The 21913-nt window shown below is 36.6% G+C and overlaps 1 protein-coding gene across 3 annotated transcripts in view; it reads right to left on the bottom strand.

Moving 5' to 3' along the window:
- The window catches only part of BRWD3 (bromodomain and WD repeat domain containing 3), a 216972-nt gene extending 205690 nt beyond the window's left edge, over positions 1 to 11282 (bottom strand). For 2 of the 3 annotated variants that reach the window (XM_059156493.1, XM_059156492.1), the window contains exons 1-4: positions 10966 to 11282; positions 10792 to 10871; positions 10560 to 10589; positions 10090 to 10149 (exon numbers count right to left, since the gene is read on the bottom strand). In XM_059156493.1, coding sequence (XP_059012476.1) covers positions 10090 to 10149; positions 10560 to 10589; positions 10792 to 10871; positions 10966 to 10996 — 201 coding nt within the window. In that variant the 5' untranslated portion in view covers positions 10997 to 11282. The remainder of the gene's footprint in view (positions 1 to 10089; positions 10150 to 10559; positions 10590 to 10791; positions 10872 to 10965) is intronic. The other variant, XM_059156494.1, reaches the window with a different exon arrangement.
- Between the last annotated feature and the right edge of the window lie 10631 nt (positions 11283 to 21913).

Raw genomic sequence — 21913 nt, forward strand, 5'->3', positions numbered from 1 at the left:
TAAGGTATTCTATTGTGATTTTTAAAAAATTATTTCCTGCCAGTTATCTTTTTTAAATCCCAGCAAAAATTAATTTTAATCTACCAAAATAAGTGGCTCTTGGGAACTGTCACGATGCTCAGAAAGAATGGCAACCAAACCTGATTAATTTATATTTTCGTCAACATGGTTTGGCTTCTAGATTGGGACAAAGGATCAAGCAAATTCTTTCTGTTATTTCTCCCATCTCTAGTTTGTTTTCCAAGCAAATAACTCTATAGAACCACCTCTTAGAAAAACACACAGGTAACATTAAAGTCAAAGCAGCTGATGATTCAATTTAATCTAATTATTATCTATAGACAATGATATCTTAAAATCCTAGTTTGTAATTCATTCCCTCCACATTAAAACATTTCTTAAATATGCCTACAGGCAAGTACACTTAGTACCCCAAAAAAGACGTATCTCAAAGAAAAAAAGCTTTAAAATACTGTATATGAACATCTATAACAGCTTACGCCTTTTTTCCCCACCAACAGTCTCGGATATACTCCACTTCTGTTATCAGTCATTATTTTTTCAAGTAAACACTATATGAAGTCTTTACATAGGATAGCAGTTCATGTCTTTACTGGCATTTTCTTTTTTGTTTGTTTGGGTTTGGGGGGGGAGTTGGTTTATTTCTTTAATTTAAATTTAAGTTATTTAACATATGGTATATTATTAGATTCAGGATAGAATTTAGTGATTCATCAGTCTGTATCACACCCAGTGCTCATTACAAATGACCAGTACTCATTACAAGTGAAAATGCCTCCTTAACTGGCATTTTCTTTCTGACCAATTTTCTTTTTTTCATCCTGTTACCATTTCAAGAGTTATTCACCTGCCTAGAAATTGCAATATATCTAGTCATATATAATCCAGAAAATTATTCTCTAATATGAATTTTTTAAATCACCTCCTTACAGAAAATCCGTCAGAACTATATCCTAAACAGACAACTTAACTTTCCTAGTCACTTCATTGTGTAGAAACAATGATGTTTGAGTTTCAGTGAATTACATAAATCTTTGTATCAATTCGTCAGTAATACATTTTAAAATATAGAATCATTAATTAAGCAACCAAAACAAGGGTTATCTACACCCAAATTCTCCCCCTTGAGATTTTTATTATAAGCCATTAAATAAATTTTACACGTTTGAATTCCACCCTATACAATTGGAAATTCCTTTATTTCTAAATGGTTCCATTCAAAAAGTCCGTTCTTCCAAAATCAGTAAAAATTTGACTACAAAGCAGTAGTAGATAAGCATATTCTATCAATACAATAGCAATAACAATACATTTGAGTTGAACATGCTAGAGTCTCCTTCAAACAATATCAACAGGCTTCCAGACTATATCAGCTCAGTTCCTGCAATAGTAGTTTTTTTCTAAATCAAATTTCAGGACTTGTAAGTGGTAGTCAACATTTATTTCAATCCATTTGCTTTGAATAAAGTTGAAATTTTTTAAACACAATCTTTTTTGGCTTAAGAACTTCTATATACCCTCAATAATTACATAAGTCTTTTAAAAAATTCTACATTGGAATTATGTATGAATATAATATATAATAAAATGTAATATTAAAAGTATATATTAAAATATTCTATGAAATTCATAACATAATATTATAAGCCACTCTTTTCAATTAAAGCTCAAATCTTCTAGTTTCAGTGATTTTTCTCTCTGGAATATAATGGCCAAGTAACACAACAAGCACTTTGATATGTGCAGAAGAAAAGCATTCTCCAAAAACAAAGTTCAAAAGTATAATACAAACTTCTATATTATTCTGTAGAACAGCTCCAAGGAGTTAAATTACAGAATGTTTGATTTAGAAGGATCCTTATACACAATTAGCCTAACTTCACATCTTACAATAGGAAAAACATCCAGAGAAGTAAAGTCCAGTGGTCACAATGAATGTACAGAAATCTGGGTTTCCCTGTCCACAGCTCTTCCTATTACTTAGTGTCTTATTAAGGCAACTGGAAATTTATGAAGATAACTAACACAAAGACTGCAAAAAAAATAAAACCATAAATTCAAATAAACTGAAAGAAATTAAATGAAGCCTAGATTATAAACCTTCTTGATAGGAAGACTTGTTGACCTAAACAGCAAACTTAACAACTGAATTACTAAACTTCAGAATTATGACAAGTGAGAAGACCAGAGTGTTCACAGAAATGATCCTACTCATCATAATTAGTTAAAAGGAACCCAGCTAAGAACTGAAAAAAATGCAAAAGGTACCTAACTTCAGGGTGCCAGGCCCATACCAAGCACTACATTTGAAATACTAAGTTTCAGATAGCAATAATGACATTTCTACCTTGGCTTTTAGAAATTACAGGATAAGTAACTCCAAAAAACAAATAAAAGAGATAATTGTTTCTGTGTTTTGTTTTCTAAGATCATGACTACACAGGTAAATGAAGAATCAAACTGGACCCATACAAGAAGTGAAATCATAACATTTTATCTGAGATTTCAATTTTTTTGGTGTGGGCAGAGTAAGGGGAGAAGCACATATAAAAAATTAAGACACGTGATTCTTTTTTATATTTATGGAAAACAAAATAGATTTTGAAAAATACAGCAAGGTTTTAAATACATCAATATAAGTATAATATAAAAATATGCATGATACTTTGAAGTCTGGAAGCCTGGATTTTTCAGGTTCTAAAATCTACTAGCTATTACTCCTTCTGGCAGTGTGACACAGTAGAAAGGACTTAGATTTTAATTTCTCTACCATCCTCAGTTCCTACTTCTGTGACCTGCAAAGCTACTCAGTCTGAGAGCCTAAGCTTCTGCATCTGTAAAACAGGGAGTAATGATTACTACCTCATACGTTTTGTAAAACAAAAACAGAATCATTCACTCTTGCATTCATTCATCCAAACATTTAACATATAGAGATGAAATGGGAAGACAAACTGCTGCCCCAAGGAAACCCACAGTCCTAGTAGAGGAAACAAACTAGTAAATAAAACAAACAAATAAATAAAACAAATAAATAAATAAAAATAAATAAATAACAAATAAACAAACAAATAAATAAAATAAATAAAACAAATCAAAGTATAAGTACCTAGAGGGAGTACAAAGAGTTAAGAGAAGCAAAGAAATACAGTACCTCCTTCAGCCTAAAGGGTTCATGTCTAATCTCACACTTGAAGACTAAGAGAAAATTCACAGGACAGACAAAAGGAAGGGAAGGCATTCCATACAAATAGAAAGGTAACTCTACCCAGTAAATGTACTTTTGCACGGTTACTAACACATAATATCCCCCAATGTTTAAGATTCTCCTCTATGTTGAGTTAAAAAAAGTAAAAAACTCACAGAGTATCATCTGATTCTGATGTGAAAAAATACAGGTACAAAAAAGTAAGACTAGAAGAAAACACAAAAAACTAATTGTTTATTTTCTTCCTGATACTTTTCAGTATATAAATGTCCACAATAATCCAATATTATACCATAAAGTGTTGAGTTTTAATGTTTGCTGAATTTGAAGGAAGAATGGGAAAAACTAGGCAGAATGGGAAATAAAACATAATAATAAATAATAAAATAATAATAAATAATAAAAAAATTTTCCACTACAGCAATATACTGGTTTGCACATGGGCTACAAAGTGTTAAGACTTCCTATCACTTTTCTTTGAAAATGTTTATCATTGTTCATAGCATTTCTTTTTCTATGAGTTTTAGGATTTTCTCAGGAATGAGAGAGCCAAGAGCAACCCACTTCAGCTCAAATATTCTCTGGGTTATGATATCATAAGCAAACACCAAAAAGACTATAACCTTGAGGACAAACAGTATCAAGATAAGGACAAGGGATCCACCCACATTCTGGAAGTTTCTCGGTAGAGAAAGGTCCAATAAATGAACTTGGTTCCAACTAGCATATTAAATAAGCCTAATAAATATATATTGAAATATATATTTTCATATATATTGAAATATATATGAAATGCTCCTAACAAAAGTTAAGAAAATTACACAAAAAAACAACTGAGGGCCAGATTATTATAAAGTACTACAGTAGATATTAAAGAGCATGAGAAAACATCTTCAACAAGGTAATTTAAAATATAAGAAATTACTTATAAATAATGTACAGAAAATAAGTTCAGGATTAGAAAAGATCAATCAGAAGTGTTGAGGATCCCTGCAACAAGACATCAGAAAGACCTATCTCCCACTTCTTAAAAAAACAGAGAATACGACACCGGTATCATACTAAGTTACCTTTCTCTAATTAATAAAAATGCAAATAACACTAAATATATTTTGACATAACAATCATTTCTTGCTTGAGTTAATACAGATACACTTCAAAGCACTCAAACCGACTCAATTCTAACACTTTTTTAAATACTTTTTCCCATCAATGGTACTGTTTTATATATTCCTCACTTTATAAAAATATTAAGAAAATGAGGTTGTGATATAGGTAACTATGAACATATAAATTCTGGGGTCATAGTTCTTTAGATATCCATTTCCCACTCAACCTCTATGTCCTATTTTTCAAATGCAGTAAACAATCATTTGCACTGCATTTTCAATTAACAAAAGGTGTTCTTTTTATTTAACTTGTTTCACACAACAACCTTGTAAAATGGATAGGGGAGTTTATTTTATAAATGAGAAAACTGAATCCCTAAGAGGTTAAGTAACTTGCCCAGGGTCACTCAACAATACTATCTTCCCAACTAAATGTTATGGTCTTTTCTACTATTCACAAAATCCTTTATGAAAAATGTCAAACAAGAGCATCTCTGAAATTTGATCCAAACACTAAATTGACTTGAAATTACTTTTTTGCTCTTTACCAAAAAACAAAACAAAATAAAAACCTGTTTATCAATCAATCAATCAGTAATCAACATCAGTAAACCAAGAACAAAAATAAACTAATATTCAAATTGACAAAGGTGCTTTCAGAACAAATTTTTTTTTTAAAGTGGGTAGAAGAAGAATCAATGAAACCAGATGGAATTGGGAGGGAGACAAACCATAAGTGACTCTTAATCTCTCAGAACAAAATTTTTTAAGGAACATTCACCCAATCCAAATTCTTATTCCCAAATAGCAGCTCTCTTCACTTTCTTAATGCCATCTCATTTGTATTGAGATAGATACCAGTTTCCTAGAACTAATGATAAATCTCCAAAAGGTTTTTAATCATTGAAAGTATGTTCTTAGAGCCAGTGTGAAAAAAAAGACAATTATCAATCCAGACAAATAACTAAAACCAAAGTATTATAGAAAGCAAAACTGTACATGTGGCTCAAACAAATCAAAAGTGAGGAATACTAGTTTCCAGATACTGATTGCTCTCTACCAAGACCTATCAGTTAGCATTATATCCACACTGGGGCTGAGCAGCACATAACTTTTGGTTTCCCATGATGCATTCTGTTCTTCCTAACTATGGCTGTGTAGCCACACAGCAGTTAATAAATCAGACACACTTAAATTACTTCCACACTTAGAGATACAAAAACTATGCTGCCAGCACTAAACAACTGTTGGGATGTTCTACATTCATTCTACTGTTCTAATAGACAATTTAAACTATTACTAGTAATTAGAGAACAAGAGCTAGGTAAGGTAAGGAAAAAAATACAGGTATATCTGGAATTCAAATACAGTGTTTTAAAGTACTTGGTGAGCATCAAATGAGATAATGTGAAAGCACTTTTAGACTTGCATATATTACATGCAGATGCAAGTTCTTATAATGACATATATTATCATAGATGTATACATTTTTTAATGATAATAGTGAACATATAATCTTTATAAACTTTTCAGTAGCATAAGAACTGCTTCAAGTCTTTTGAATATAAAATGAAGGAAATACAATCTATGTCACCCTAAATGAAAGCACTAATTAGGGCTTTCAATTCTATACACGAAAAATGCTGAATAAATGTGAAAATATATAACATACCTAAAGGTAATTATGACTTTGGTTCAGTCTTATGATACACGTCCCCTTAAAATGATTAAAAAAGGGGCGCCTGGGTGGCTCAGTGGTTTAAGCCTCTGCCTTCGGCTCGGGTCATGATCTCAGGGTCCTGGGATCGAGCCCCGCATCGGGCTCTCTGCTCAGTAGGGAGCCTGCTTCCCTTCCTCTCTCTCTGCCTGCCTCTCTGCCTACTTGTGATCTCTGTCAAATAAATTTAAAAAATCTTTAAAAAAATGATTAAAAAATATTAAAACATGTCTTTAAAAACAGAAGTTTCCAAGTCACAATTTCAATATGTAAAATTTATGTTAACAAAAACTTCATTTAAACACATACGTACACACATACCCCTCATTATTATGTTTGTAGTTCCCAATAAAGCTCCAAGGAGGAAGCAATAAAACAGCCAACAATTCAACAGGGTCACCATAAATGAACAGACATCTGTAATTATTTAAATTATCTACCATAAGATGAATTGTAAGAAGCAAATCTAATACTATTATGTTGTAAATAAGAGTCAAGGAGAAATGAAAAATGTCCAGACCAAATTTCAAAAACACTCACCATGACTTCAAATTTCTCCCTGTATCATTACTTAAAATTCTGAAAGTTAATTTAGCATGTTTTATTTTGAATGCCATATTCAAAACCCTTTACAGTTTAACAAAAACTGACAAACATTTCATTTACAGGCTCATATTTCAAAAGGCACTTCAGATCTGAATATGTCAATACTTGCTGGCTAGTAGCTTTAACAAAATACCTGCTGCCTTTTGTTCCAAATTATAAGTAAAACACTAAATCTGATTTCAGTAAGAAAAAACAGGGATTTCTAGAATGCATAATAGTAACAGTAATGAAGTACTGAAGAAATCCAACTTATTATCTTACTATTTTTCTGGATAAACCAAGTTAAGCAACATATACAATTTAAGTGAAAGTACACACACAGACAGAAAGGCAGAGGAGTTCTGTTTCATAGATGTAGCATACATGAAGAGGTACAGGATTATAAACAAGGATATCAAAATGCTGATACCCATTTTTGATATCCTTGTTTATAATTCTTCACCTCTTCATCATACATCTGCATTCTTTTTTATACCCTAGTATACCTTCAATTTGAAGTACTGTTATATAATTTAACATACAGGATTATACTACTTATAAATACTGTAAGTACACATAAGGTTTTACTAATTACTAATACTTGCCCTAAACTTCAACCTGAAACATGTAGCTAAATCAAAGATCACATTGTATGAATCCATTGTCTAACAGCATTTTAAAAAATACATACACTAAGGAAAAAAAACCCATCTCTCCCACAATGAAGCCACACAAAATCAAAGGTCATATGTGAAATAATTTTAAGCAACTATACAACTGTTGTATCTATCTAGCAATCAATCTAACACAGCACATTCTGTTCTCAACCACTATACTTCTTTTTTTCGGTTCAAAATCTCACTTAGCCCTAGCCCATTTTCCCTTAAAAAGAAACCTGTAAGTAGAGAACAGATATTTGACTTAAAATAAGACCATATTACCAAAGTATAATATTCCTAGAAACACTGGATCCCAGAAAGATAAAAACCTCTGTACAGTATGAAAATTAAATGAAAAACAAAAAAAGATGCACTATCTAAACTATAGACAATGTTCAAATAATAGATGGAATTTTGTGTATATAAAAATAAAAATATGTAAGGAAATATAAAAAACAATAAATTTAAAAGATAAATGTGAAAATCAGGTATATGTAGGAATATACAAATGGATTAACAACAATTAAAAAAATAACTGGTTAAAATTTAAGCTTCACTAATCATGAAAAAAAGAGCTAATTAAATCAACCAGCAGCTATTTCACCTATTAAAGCCACCAAAAGATTGAAAAAGTATTTAAAAACTCACTCTAAGTACCTAGATGGTAACATCATAAATTAGTACGATCTTCTGGAAAACAATTTATATATATACATAAATACACATATAAGCAGTAATATATAAGAAAAGTTACAAAACCCATGAGACCCTTTGACCTGATAACTACGCTTTAGAAATACAGCTCAAAAAAAAAAAAAGAAGAAGAAGAAAGACTACTTAATTATGCAAAGATATTAATGAAAAACTGGAAGTAACCTAAATGTTCAACTGAATGTTGAGTTCAAATCATAGCCAATCTAAAAGTAACTGAATTTTTTACCATTTAAATGACAATGTTTATTCAAAAAAGATAATTGCATGTGAAAGTGTTAAGAAAATACAGAGTTTAAAATGGACATTAATTAACATTGATTACCATTATGTAAAAATATGCCTCTAAATATAAGGAAAGGAAGTCTAGCAAACTGGATTTTGGGGGGGGGTTTGTTTTTATGTGTCTTTGTGGCTAATAGACTGTTTTTAATTATTTTGATGTCCATTTGCTTTTTATCACTGTCAAGTAATTTTTAAAAAGCTTTTCCTTGTTTTAAAAAAGCTTTTTCTTTAAAGTTTCATTTTGTTATTTGCTTAAAATGGTATCTTTAGAGACAAATGTAAATGAAAACATCTTGGACACATCTCAGTATAAAACTCTATTTTCAAAACCACATTAGTTATAAAGTGTTTAAACAGATATTAGTAGGCACTGTTTTGGCCCTTTTTGACAGGACTTCAGTCCAACAAAAGTCTGACTACAAATTAAATACACTGATTAATACATGCAGTTTTTCCAAAATAATTTTTATCCACCTAGAATTTTTTACCATTAATAGTATAGATGGTGGAGTTTATTCATTAATTGAATAATTAATTGTAATCAATTAATTGTAATCAATTATTACACCATTCTGTGATTTACAAAAAATTCAATATTTAGTCAGCAAACTAAAATTATTATTTAGTAATAATTATTAGCAGGCCTCATTACTGTAACTTAATATAAAAATTGTCAAATAAACACTAAATCAGTTTAGATATTGTTATTAAATCATTTTATTTATATTTAGAGTCTACCATACCCCAACTTTCTTTAACTTTGATTTTCCTGCATTTGGATCTTATTTGAAGGGAATATAGCTGAATTTAGATTTTAGTAACATCATCCTTTTCTCCTTTCACTTCCTTCCAATTCACTGTACCAGAGGCTAATGCAAGAGGCCATCTTCCCCAAAATAAAAAAAATAACAACACCTTTTTGTGCTGAAGAGAAGTGCATGGACACTATGAATTATATTTGCAGGATAAACAACACAGTCAACCCAATGCCTTTGGTCTTTACTGAAGCATATTTTAAAATATAACCATTGTTGTCTTTTCTAAACTCCAAATCGTGTTTCATCAATTCTCAAAAAGGTCATAATCCGTGGTTGTTATGCAGTGAAAATAAATATATCTTCAGGAATGCGATCTAATGATTTAATGAGCTATTTTCTAAAATGTGATACATACAGTAATTACGCTTTTCATTCGGTAGCCGATTACCTAAACCCCGCAAATTTTGGAATTCGCTTGATGCTTCCTATTATTTTTAATTGTGTCGTGTTGCCCAATCCAGGGTCGGTTAACTCCCCTCCTAAACCTCCTCCCCCGTAATCCACCCCCCCCCCAACCCCACCAAAGACTAAGCCTGGCCTCAGTTCCCGTATTTCAAGCCAGGACCAACCAGAAACCAGTTTTCTTCCACTAATCCGGAACTCTGGGCTGTTACCAACGCTGTCATTGGCCGACGTCAGTCCTTGGTACGTGCCCCAAGATAACCCCCAGGTTTCTCCCTTTTTCCCCTACAATGGGCCTTTCTCAATGTTTGTAACATATTCATAATCCACAAAACGGTATCTCTGATAACTAACTAACATCATCAAAGTTTCCCAGTGGAAACAGGAGAGGCCGGGGGGAGGGCAAGGTACCCTTTCTCCGACTGGCAGGGAGGGGGGAAGGGGCAGTCGTTCTTCGGCCCAGCACAGAGCTCTAGAACCATGTAGGCTAAGGGATCGGGAATGGGCCGGAGGGACAAGGTGGGTAGGGAGTGGAAAAAGAGTTGAATTAAGTTGAAATGAAAACTTTACTCACCAGATCCTCGAAGCTTCTTCGGTGCTCTTTTCCCTCCCAGTCTAAGCGGCGCGGAATCAACTGGGGGCGGGAGAAAAGAAAGGATCGGGGGGTGGGCAAACCATATAGGCCATGCCTGGGCTTCCAATGAAACCGACCCAACCCGGGTCCTGGTCCCCGACCCTCTGGCGTCTGTATTTCTCTAGGTCTAATAGCTGTCGCCTCGAAGCTAGTCCAGTGTAGGAAGGAGGAGGTCGAGGGGGAGGAAATCCTGAAAAACCGCCTCCCTTGGTCATAAAGAGGGGGCGAGTTAAGACCCCGGCGATATCCGCCTCTTTTGAGGGAATAAGCTGGTTCACTCCAGTGACAACAGTTATGAGTGCCCAGATCCAAGCTTCCCTCCCAGCCCCTGTCCTCCGCCCCTGACTTGCCCTCCCCTTTCTCCAGTCTCACCCCAGTCCTCCCCACGTCTTCCCGAAGGGGCTCCGTACCTGATGCTCTTCGAGCTCCTGCACTAGCACCTGAGCAAAAGGGAAACACGAGTATGAGGAGCAGCTCGGGCCATCAACACATTCCTCCCTCCCCACTTCGAACCCAGCCGCTGATGGCAGGTCTAGTCAAGGCCGGCCTTTCCCTCACCCTCAGTGAAATCGTACACCCAATGCCTCGATTTCCCCATTGGGACCATTCCCTATGACTCCCAGATCTCCTTCTCCCTCTCACCTGGGCGGATTTGTTGCAGGGTCCGGACTGCAAGAATCTAGCGATCAGGTAATACAGCTCTGTGGAAGAGGGGAAAAAGGCTGAGAGAAGGTAAAGAAAAACAAGCTTTTTCAAAAGAAACTGACAGCCGTCGCGCTAAGCTCCCATCTCCTTAGCCCCCAGACAGTTACCCACCGGCTTCGATCTGGGTAGGTGCCGCCGCCATCCTTTTCCCTAGGGGGTTTGGGGGCTCCACTCCGGAGGAGATAGCGGGGGCGGGTGGGGGCGCTGCCTCTATTGTGGTGAAGCCCCCATGCCCAGGAGTCCCAACGCTTCCGCCCCACTCCTCGTCCTAGTTTCCGTCTCTCTGGTCTCTCTCGGATTCATCGCATCACGTTTCGAACCACAGATATTCTAGCCCTAGAGCGAGGAGGCGGAGAGGAAGGAGAGGGAGAGGGAGAGGGAGGGAGGGAGAGAGAGAGAGAGAGAGAGAGCGCGCGCGAGCGAGCGCGAGCTAGCGAGCCCGAGAGGAGAGAGGGGAGGAGCCGAAGCGGCGGGGTGGGGGTGGGGGGGTGAGGGGTTGGGGGTGGGGAGGAGGGACGGGGCAAAGGGGGTGGAGAGAGGGGAGGGTAAAAACTGTGAGAAGAGCCTACAGCTCTCGCTGTTCGCCGCTAGGGGCACTAACACAACCGAATGGCCTCCTCTCTTCCTGAGGCCGGCGGTTGCCTAGCTACTGCTCCCGGAAGCAGGGGGAGGTGCTAACTGACGGCCTACGCTCTGGCCGACGCCTTAGAACTCCGTGGTGGCGTCCTTTTCCGAGAGCACTCGAGTGTGTTTCCTTTCCTGTGAGGGCGGTCAGTCTCTTTCCTGTTGAGGACTTTTCCTTCTGCCGCTGATGGAAGGAACTTGTGAGGGGCTGACTTGATTCAGCCAATTTCTAATTTTTCCTCCGGTCACCGAAGAGGCTTTGTTGTTATTTTGGGGGAAGGGGGTTGATTTGTTTTGTTGCCTCTCCAAAATGAGGCCAGCCCCTGAAGGATCTTGTGATTGAAGGAGAAAAAGGAGACCCTATATGGGCGTCACTTGAAAATGTTTTTTTATGCCAGATGAAAATGTTCTACTTACCAGTCCAGAGTGCAGGGCCCATATTGTTAAAAAGACAATAAAGTTCTAAAATCTGATATTGTGGGGGGAATATGCTGTCAGATATGAAGCATTTTATTTCTTCCCCTCCTGAAAGTTTAACACGTGCCATACCTGTCTCATTCCCGTAGGATAATTTCCCGTTTATCTTAAAGTACTGCCAAAGTATTTTATATTAACTATGGATTTGTGTTTTTTATTACGTATGTATACGCAAGGTGGTCTTATGTATTATTACAAATCTGTATGCAACCTTTGGGACAATGTTTTTTAATGCATAGAATCCTAAATTTTTGGTACAGTACTGACTTTCAGCATTTGGTTACTAAAATCCTAAGTAATTAAAGGATTTGTAGAATCGATACATATGCAATGAACTGATTCTCCTTTTCTATATTCCTTAATATTTTGTTCCCACCTCCAGCCTTGACCAAAAAAAGTAAAAGAAACTGAACCCGATGAAACCAGAGATTATGTTTAAGCTGCATGTACTATTTACGTTCATTAAAATAATCAAATTTGAAGGTTTACCTTTAAAGTTTAGGGATGGATTCTTGGGAATTTGGTTTCCTCACTACGAGTTTAGCCATTGATCACAGTTCGTCTAGAATTGTATTACGCCAATACAGTCTTAGCCTAGGATGTTTAGCTCTCACTCTGGCTCGATTTCCCATTAGAAAGAAAGAACCACACGGGGTAGTTATGATATGATAGTTCTATCTTTGGTGATTACACTATAGTACTTGAAAAACGCCATTAACCGAAAAAGAAAAAAAAGATACTAAAAAAATATATAAGCCCTAGACAACTCATTGCAAATAGTTTAGCAAGACGTGAGATGGAAAATTTGTTTACAAATCAAGTATAATATATATATAACAGTTAAGTTTTATCAAGCCACAACCGTGCACTAAGCACTTAATATCCTTCACCTCATTTAATCTTTATAGTTATCCTAGGAGGTAGGTTTTATTGTTCTCCCCATTTTACAGATCATAAAAACAACTATATGACTTTGGAAAACTTACTTGTATTCTGTGAACCTTGTTCCTCCTCTGTAAAATAGGATAGTACTTGCTGTGCCCACTTCACAGGAAAGGCTTGCTGTATAATCATGTGAATATATTCATATCATATTTCAAGGTTTATGGGACGTTGTTATTCCATTGGTTACCTCAGTATTAGTCTGGATGCAATCAGGGAAAATTACTATGAATTACTATGTGCCTTTTAAGAGAGTTTAAGATACAAAATTATTAACAATAACAGGAGATTAGAGTAATAAGGGATTACCTTGTAAGGAGTAAAGAGAACTCTAACAAATATAAGAATAGCAGATATATAATATAATAGTAGATAAAGTAGCCACTACCTCTAGAATTGAGATAGAGTACCTTCAGCCCCTACACCCCCCTTAGGGCTAAGATCCAGACTTGGTTGGAAAGAATAAAGCCAGACAAGACTTATTAAATGTCAGGAAAGATGCTATAGTACCTTGTGGGTAGAACTTGCTGAAACTACAACCTCTGGAAGTCACTGGAACTCTGCCCTGGTATCAGTCTTCTAGGATGCCTGAGAAATGTGTTCATGGCAAAATGTATCACCAGAATGACTTTTCTACAAAGGTACTTAGAAGAAGGATGCCAAAGGTGGGGGAGCAGCCTACCCAGTAAAAATGCCAGAAGCAAGAAGCAAAACCCTTTATTCCTACACTGTATTTCCAGCTCCATCTACTGACAAAGCTTCAATTGAGGCTGACAAAAGGAAAAATATTTAAATGTTCCAGATCAGGGGGGATGGGTGGCTCAGGCAGTTAATCGTCTGCCTTCAGCTTAGGTCATGATCCCAGGGTCCTGGAATCTAACCCTTTGGAGCTACCGGCACAGCAAGGAGCCTGCTTCTCCCTCTACCTCTGCCTGCTGTTCCCCTGCTTGTGTGCTTGCACTCTATTTCTCTGTCAAATAAATAAAATCTTTAAATAAATAAATAAATGGCCCAGATCCATTTTCAGAGAGCAGTCAAGAGGGGAGAATTGAGATGATAAGCAGCAAATCAGTAAACTGGCACAATTTCCTTGCTTTGCTCTTTACTGTAATGACTACATTGACAAAAGGAAAGTTATTTAAATGTGCATGGTAGCATAAGTTTTAATTTGTTGTTTGTGATAAGCCAAATGCTTTGAATTACTTTGTTGCTATTAAAGTCACCAGTATTAACCCTGTGCCCAAAAGCATAACCATAAGGGGAAGGAAATTTTTATAAATGAAAGGAAACATGCATTTACAAAGAAAAAAAATCTGAAATGTTTTCCTGAATGGGTGTATTAGTTTCCTAGGACTGCCATAACTAACTACCACAAATAGGGTGACTCAAAACTAAAGAAATCTGTTCTGTCATAGTTCTAGAGTCCAGAAATCTAAGATCAAAGTATCACCAAGGAGACACTCCCTCCAAAATCTCTGGTAGAGAATCCTTCTTTGCCTTTTCCAGCTTCTGGTGGCACCTGGCATTTCCTCACTTGTGGCAGCATAACTCCAGTCTCTGACTCCAGCTTCATATGGTCTTCCTGTGTGTCCCTATGCTAAAATTCCCTCTCTTCTTTCTTATAAAAACACCAGTCATTGTATTTCAAGTCCACCCTGAATTCAGAATAATATCACCTCAAGAACCTGAATGATTTACATGTGCAAAGACACTATTTTCCAATGAAGTTATATTCACACATACTGGGGATAGGGAAATGGACATATATTTTGGAAGGGACATAATTAAACCCACAAAGTTATTTATTTCATTCTGTCTCCTTAGAAATAATGTTAATGGAAGACCAAGGTTGAAAATTACAAATATCCCTAGTATGGCAAAAAAAGAAAGTTAAAAGGTAGGGAATCCTGAGATGGAGAGACAGAAATGGTAAATTAGAAAATTAATATAATAAACCTTGTAAATAAACAGTTCTATTTTCTTATCTCATTTTCTTAAAATGTATACAACATAATAAGTAATGTATTCTTAGATTTTTAAATATATCACATACATTATGATAGCTAATATATTTTAACATATTAAACATAATATATGCATAACAAAAATAGGGAAAAGAGGAGGGAATAGAACTTTATAGGATTAACATTTGTATATCTCAAGGGAACAAAGTATAAAAGTGAACTATATTCGCTAAGAGATATATGCTAAGCCCTAGGACCACTAAGAAAGTAACATTAAAAATAGTGAAAAAAGGGGCACCTGGGTGGCTCAGTGGGTTAAAGCCTCTGCCTTCAGCTCAGGTCTTGATCCCAGGATCCTGGGATGGAGCCCCCCCCATTGGGCTCTCTGCTCAGCGGGGAGCCCGTTTCCTCCTCTCTCTCTCTCTGCCTGCCTCTTTGCCTACCTGTCATCTCTCTGTGTCAAATAAATAAATAAAATCTTTTTTAAAAACTTTAAAAAATTCCACTAGAACATATTTGCTTAATGCAAAGAAAGAAAGAATAGTACAAAAGAGACATAAGACATATAGAAAAAAATTTTAAATGATAGATGTAAATTCAACTATTCAATAACATCATTACATGTGAATGGATAGAATCTACTTATAGGATAACAGCATGAAGAGCTTTGTGGATAAGCTCACAAGTGAAACTAGTGGAAATTATAAAATATCAACAACCATTTAAAATTTCCAGAAATGGTCTTAAAATGGCATAAAATAAAATCTAAAAAACATGTATTTAAGAAAACTTAAAGCTTTAGAAACAGTGAACGTTTATATTTGAACGAAGAACCACTCCCTTCTTCCTCCCACGCAAACTTATCTGGGGAGAAACTCCACTACAGAGTAGAATAACTAAAAATATATGGCTTTCTCTCCCCTAGTTCTCAGTTGAAGGGCTACCTTCTTGGGTAGCACAGGACATAAGTGTTTCTCATACTTCTCCCAACTACTTGTTCCTGAGGCTGAGTTCTAATCCAGTGCATCCAAGATATGGTGGTCATCATTCTTTCACCCAGCCCCCATTCATGGGACAAGGATAAATATGGGACATGGGTGACACTAATAGTAGGGCCTTGATCACCTTTGCACCAAAATGTGACACAGGAGATGCATGCTAAGACAAGCAAGGCAAAGAAAACTAAGTCTGCTGCATCCCTCCCACACTAAGCACTCATCTCCAAAACCTGGGATGTCATACAGAAGCGTGCCATTTGCTGACCTTCAGTACCAGAGCTGAGCCTTGGAGATTTTTCACTAGAAAAGAAGGAGGGCTTAGAAGAGAGAACTATGAATCTTTCCCCATAAGAACTGACTTTATTTACAATAGGATATAAAGAAATTTAAGCCTAAGAGTACTCTAAAAAAGAGTGAACAAATAAATAAATAAAATCGGGGCACCTGGGTGGCTCAGTGGGTTAAAGCCTCTGCCTTCGGCTCAGGTCATGATCCCAGGGTTCTGGGATCGAGCCCCACATCAGACTCTCTGCTCAGCGGGGAGCGTGCTTCCTCCATTCTCTGCCTACTGTGATCTCTGTCTGTCAAATAAATAAAATCTTAAAAAAAAAAAGAGTGAAGATAATGGCAAATTGTAACTGGAAATAAATTGATACAACAACTTTAATTATAGGCTAAACCTTAGACTGGTTATTTCCTGGAGAGAAACAGAGAGAAAGGCGTCTGAAAAGAGCCATCCAGAGATCAAAGTAAATCTCAAACGCCGATCTTGGAAGATATCCCTTCAAAGATCTCAAATTTGACTGGGTCAGACTGTAAGTCAGTTTATGCCCTAGTGCATATGTAAAAAATAAATAAATAAATAAATAATAATCACAGGCAATTAGTGAAACTTAAGATCTGGGAGTAATCAGAGAAAGAGACAAGGAAAGCCCTGCCAATATGAGTGTTCTCCCAAGGTGAATGTGTGTGTAATCAAGGTTGCACCCTCTGAGGGGCAATGTCAGAGGCTTTGCATAGTAATTTAAACAAACATATAATAATAACAAGACCTGAGGGAAAGGTGTACTAGTTCCCAATTTTGCCACAGTATATTATTTAAAGTGTCTAGGCTCATACCATGGTTAAATGGATAAAAAACAAGAAACATCTATATGTTGCCTAAAAGAGACCCAGTTTAGACCTAAAGACAACTGCAAGTTGAAAGTTAAAGGATGGAGAAACACCTATCATGCAAATGGAATTCAAAAGAAACCTGGGGTAACAGAAGAAGATGGCAGTGAAGTAGGCGGACCTTAGGATTGCCTCATCCCATGAACACAAGAAGATAACCATCAAATCATCTTAAATACTGCAGAAATTCACCCAAAGACTACAGAACAAACTCCACAAATAAAGGGACAGAGGAGGCCACATCAAAAAATGTAGGAAGTGTAGAGACATGGTTTAGGAAGAAGCATATGACTGGTGCTATAGAGAGGAGGGAGCTGTGATGGTGAAGAAGGGAGAGAGAGAGAAGGAGAGAGGGAGAGAGAGAGAGAGAGAAGTACACAGGGGAATGCACAAGGAGAACACTTCCCCCAGAATCCATTGACTTGGAAAATGAGAGATGCTCATTTTCCCCTCTCAGGGGCTGAGAATGAGTTATTGCAACAAATAGGGCTAGAACTTTTTAAGTCTAGCACTTAAAAGGTCAGTGGGATTAGCTGGGATAGAGCCTAGAGGGTGCTGCTGCTTCTGGAGAGAAGGCAGGCTAACAACCAAGGAGCACACAGCCTGGGAACAGCAATCTGATGAAAACCAGGGGCACTCAGATCTTATTCACTCTTCTCAGAGTGCATTCCTGAGAGGCACCCTTCACAGGGACACCCCTCTGGGAGCAAAAGAGCTGCCTGGTGCCATTTTCCTCCCCTACCCCTCAACATGAACAGAGAGCCACCTGTGGGAAGCAGCACAGCACCAACACTAGCTGCCTAACTTGCTTATACCAAGACCCACCCCCCTGGACTACACTGGGATTGCCTACCTCAGTCACACTTGCCACAGTCCCAGGGCAAGCAGGCCTCTGAAGATCAGCACAAACCCCTTCTGACGCACTTCTCACAACTAGAGAGTTCCGTAGGGTTTCATTTCTAGCGGAGGTGGTGACAGGTCTCATTTCACAAGCAAACCACAGCACCATAGCTAAAACTCACCACATTCATGCCAAGAACCAAACACTGCCCACAGCAGGCAAGGAGAACTTCTTCAGAAGGATAGAGGAACAAAAGCACAATAGCAGAGGGCATATAGCATACACTGTAGCTACCCCCTGAAGTGCCAGGGCCTGGGCTGTACATGACCTCTTCTTCATAAGGCTGTTACTGCCAAGAGCATGAGACATAATTGGGTTTTGGTTTTTTTTTTAACACAAAGAAGATGGCAGGGATATAGACAAAATGTGAAGGTGGAGAAATTTATCACAATGAAGGAACAAGATAAGGCCACTGCCAGATATTTAAGTGAAACAGATACAAGTAACATGCCTGATAGAGAATTTAAAGCAAAGATGATAGAGATACTCACTGGGTGTGAGAAAAGAATAAAAGGCATCCATAGGACCTATAACAGTGATAAAAGAGTTTAAAAAGAATAAAAGATGAAGATCAATAATCAATAATCAAAAAGATCAATAAGAGATGAAGAGTGCAATTAACAAGATAAGAAACATACTTGATTCAATAAACAGCAAGCTGGAAGAAGCAGAGGAACAACTTAATAACCTAGAACACAAAGTAATGGGATGTAATGAAGCTGAACAAAGAAAGAAGAATTATGAAACAGAATAGACTTAGGGAACTCAGTTACTACATCAAGTGTAGTAACATTTGTATTATAGGAGTCCCAGAGGAAGAACAGGGAGAAAAGGGGGCAGAAAATTTATTTCAATAAATAATACCTGCAAATATCCCTAATCTGGGGAAGAAAACATATATCCGGATGTACAATGCATAGAGACCACCTATCAATCAACCAAAGACATACCAAGACATATTGTAATTAAATTTGCAAAATATAGTGATAAAGAAAAAAATATCAAAACTATCAAAACAAAAGAAGTCCATAACTTACAAGGGAAAACCCATAAAGCTAGCTAGAGATTTCTCAAAAGAAAATTGACAAGCCAGAAGGGAGTGGCATGATTTATTCAAAGTGCTGAATGAGAAAATACTGTAGCTAAGAATACTCTATCCAGCAAGGCTGCCATTCAGATGAGAAGGAGTGATAGAGTTTCCCAGACAAACAAATATTAAAGTAGTTCATGACCACTGAAGCAGCACTGTAAGAAATAATAAAAGGAGAGACCAAAAATGACAAAGACAAGAGAAACTCAGAGAAAATCTAAAGGAACAATCATAAAACAAGTAATAAAATGGCAATAAAAACATATCTATCAATAATTATTTTGAATGAAAACAACCAAATTCATTCTATGAGGTCAGCATCACCCTGGTAGCAAAACCATAAAGAGACCCCATTACCAAAGAAAAAAACAGTCTACTGTAACTGATACACATAGATGCAAAAATTCCCAATAAAATAGTAGGAAAGTGAATCTAACAATACATTAAAACAATCACTTACCACAATCATGTGGGATTTACTCCTAGGATGCAAGGGTGGTTCAATATTCACAAGTCAATTAATGTGATACATCACATTAATAATATGAAGTCTAAGAACCACATAATCATTGTCAATAGATGCAGAAAAAAACATTTGAGAAAGCACAACATCCATTCGTGATAAAAACCCTCAACAAAGTAGGTTGGGAGGGAACATACCTCAACATAATAAAGGCCATATATGTAAAACCAATGGATAAAATTGTTCTCAATGGAAAATAAAAGAGGTTTCCTCTATGGTCTGGAAGAATACAGGGATGTCCACTCTTACTACTTTTAATTATTATGGTACTGGAAGTTCTAGCAACAGACAACAAAAAGAAATAAAAGACATCTAAATCAGCAAGAAAAAAGCAAAATTTTTAATAATTGCTGATGACACGGTATCTATATAGAAAACCAGAAAATTTTTCCCCAAAAACTGCTAGATCTGAGAAATTCAGTAAAGTCAAAGGGCATAACAGCAATGTACAAAAATCTGTTACTTTTCTATGTGCCAAAAATGAAGCATCAGAAAAAGAAATTAAGAAATCAATCCCATGGGGCACCTGGGTGGCTCAGTGGGTTAAAGCCTCTGCCTTCAGCTCAGGTCATGATCCCAGGGTCCTGGGATCGAGCCCCGCGTCAGGCTCTCTGTTCGGCAGGGAGCCTGCTTCCTCCTCTCTCTCTCTCTCTGCCTGCCTCTCTGCCTACTTGTGATCTCTGTCTGTCAAATAAATAAATAAAATCTTTAAAAAAAAAAAAAAAGAAATCAATCCCATTTACAATTACACCAAAAGCAATTAGGTACACAGGAATAAACCTAACTAAAGAGGTAAAAGAGCCAGACACCGAAAACTATGAAAAACCTGTTAAAGGAATTGAAGAAAACACAAAGAAATGGAAAGACATTCCATGCTCATGGATTAGAAGAATAAATATTGTTAAAATGTCTATACTACCTGAAGTAATCTACACATTTAACGCAATCCGTATCAAAATATCAACAGCATTTTTCACAGAACTAGAACAAACAATCCTAAAATTTGTATAGACCCACAAAAGGCCCTGAATAGCTAAAACAATCTTCAAACAGAAAAGCCAAGCTGAAATAGCTTCAAGAGAATAGGTGTTATTTCTTCTTTGAAAGTTTCGTAGAATTCTCCAGGGAATCTCAGGTCCTGGGCTCTTGTTTTTTGGGAGGTTTTTGATCACTGCTTCAATCTCATTGCTAGATATCGGTCTATTCAGGTTATCAATTTATTCCTGGTTCAATTTTGGAAGTTTATAGTTTTCGAGGAATGCACCCATTTCATCTAGGTTGCTTAACTTATTAACTGTTGATAATAATTTCTGTTATGATTGTTTCTATTTCCTTGGTGTTAGTTGTGATCTCTCCCTTTTCATTCATAATTTTATTAATTTGGGCCTTCTCTCTTTTCTTTTGGATTAACTTGGCCAAGGATTTATCGATCTTATTGATTCTTTCAGTAAACCAGCTTCTAGTTTCATTGATGCATTCTACTGTATCTCTAGTTTCTATCTCATTGATATCTGCTCTAATCTTGATTATTTCCCTTCTTGTGTGTGGAGTTGGCTTACTTTGTAGTTGATTCTCCAGTTCTTTAAGGTGTAGAGACAGCTGGTATATTCTGGATTTTTCAATTTTTTTGAGGGAGGGTTGGATGGCTTTTCAAATATTGAAAAAGAAAAAACAAAACTGACGTCATCATGTTGCCTGATTTCAAGCTTTACTACAAAGCTATGACCACCAAGACAGCATGATAATGGCATAAAAACAGACATATAGACCAGTGGAACAGAGTAGCCCAGATATGGATCCTCAACTCTATAGTCAAATAATCTTTGACAAAGCAGAAAAAAATATACAGTGGAAAAAAGACAGTCTCTTTAATAAATGGTGCTGGGAAAATTGGACAGCTATGTGTAGAAGAATGAAACTCGACCATTCTCTTACACCATACACAAAGATAAACTCAAAATGGATAAAAGACCTCAATGTGAGGCAGGAATCCCTCAGAATAATAGAGGAGAACATATGCAGTAACTTCTTCAATTCAGCAACAGCAACTTCTTTCAAGATATGTTTCCAAAGGCAAAGGAAACAAAAGTGAAAATGAACTTTTGGGACTTCATCAAAATCAAAAGCTTTTGCACAGCAAAGGAAACAGTCAACAAAACAAAGAGGCAACCCAAGGGATGGGAGAAGATATTTGCAAATGAAAATACAGACAAAGGCTGACATACAGGGGGCCCCTTGTTGGCTCAGTGGGTTAAGCCTTTGCCTTCAGCTCAGGTCATGATTTCAGCATCTTGGGATCAGCCTGTATTGGACTCTCTGCTCAGTGGGTAGCCTGCTTCCCTCTCTCTCTGCCTGCCTCTCTGCCTT

This window comes from Mustela lutreola, chromosome X, assembly GCF_030435805.1.
Source record: "Mustela lutreola isolate mMusLut2 chromosome X, mMusLut2.pri, whole genome shotgun sequence".
NCBI lineage: Eukaryota > Metazoa > Chordata > Mammalia > Carnivora > Mustelidae > Mustela > Mustela lutreola.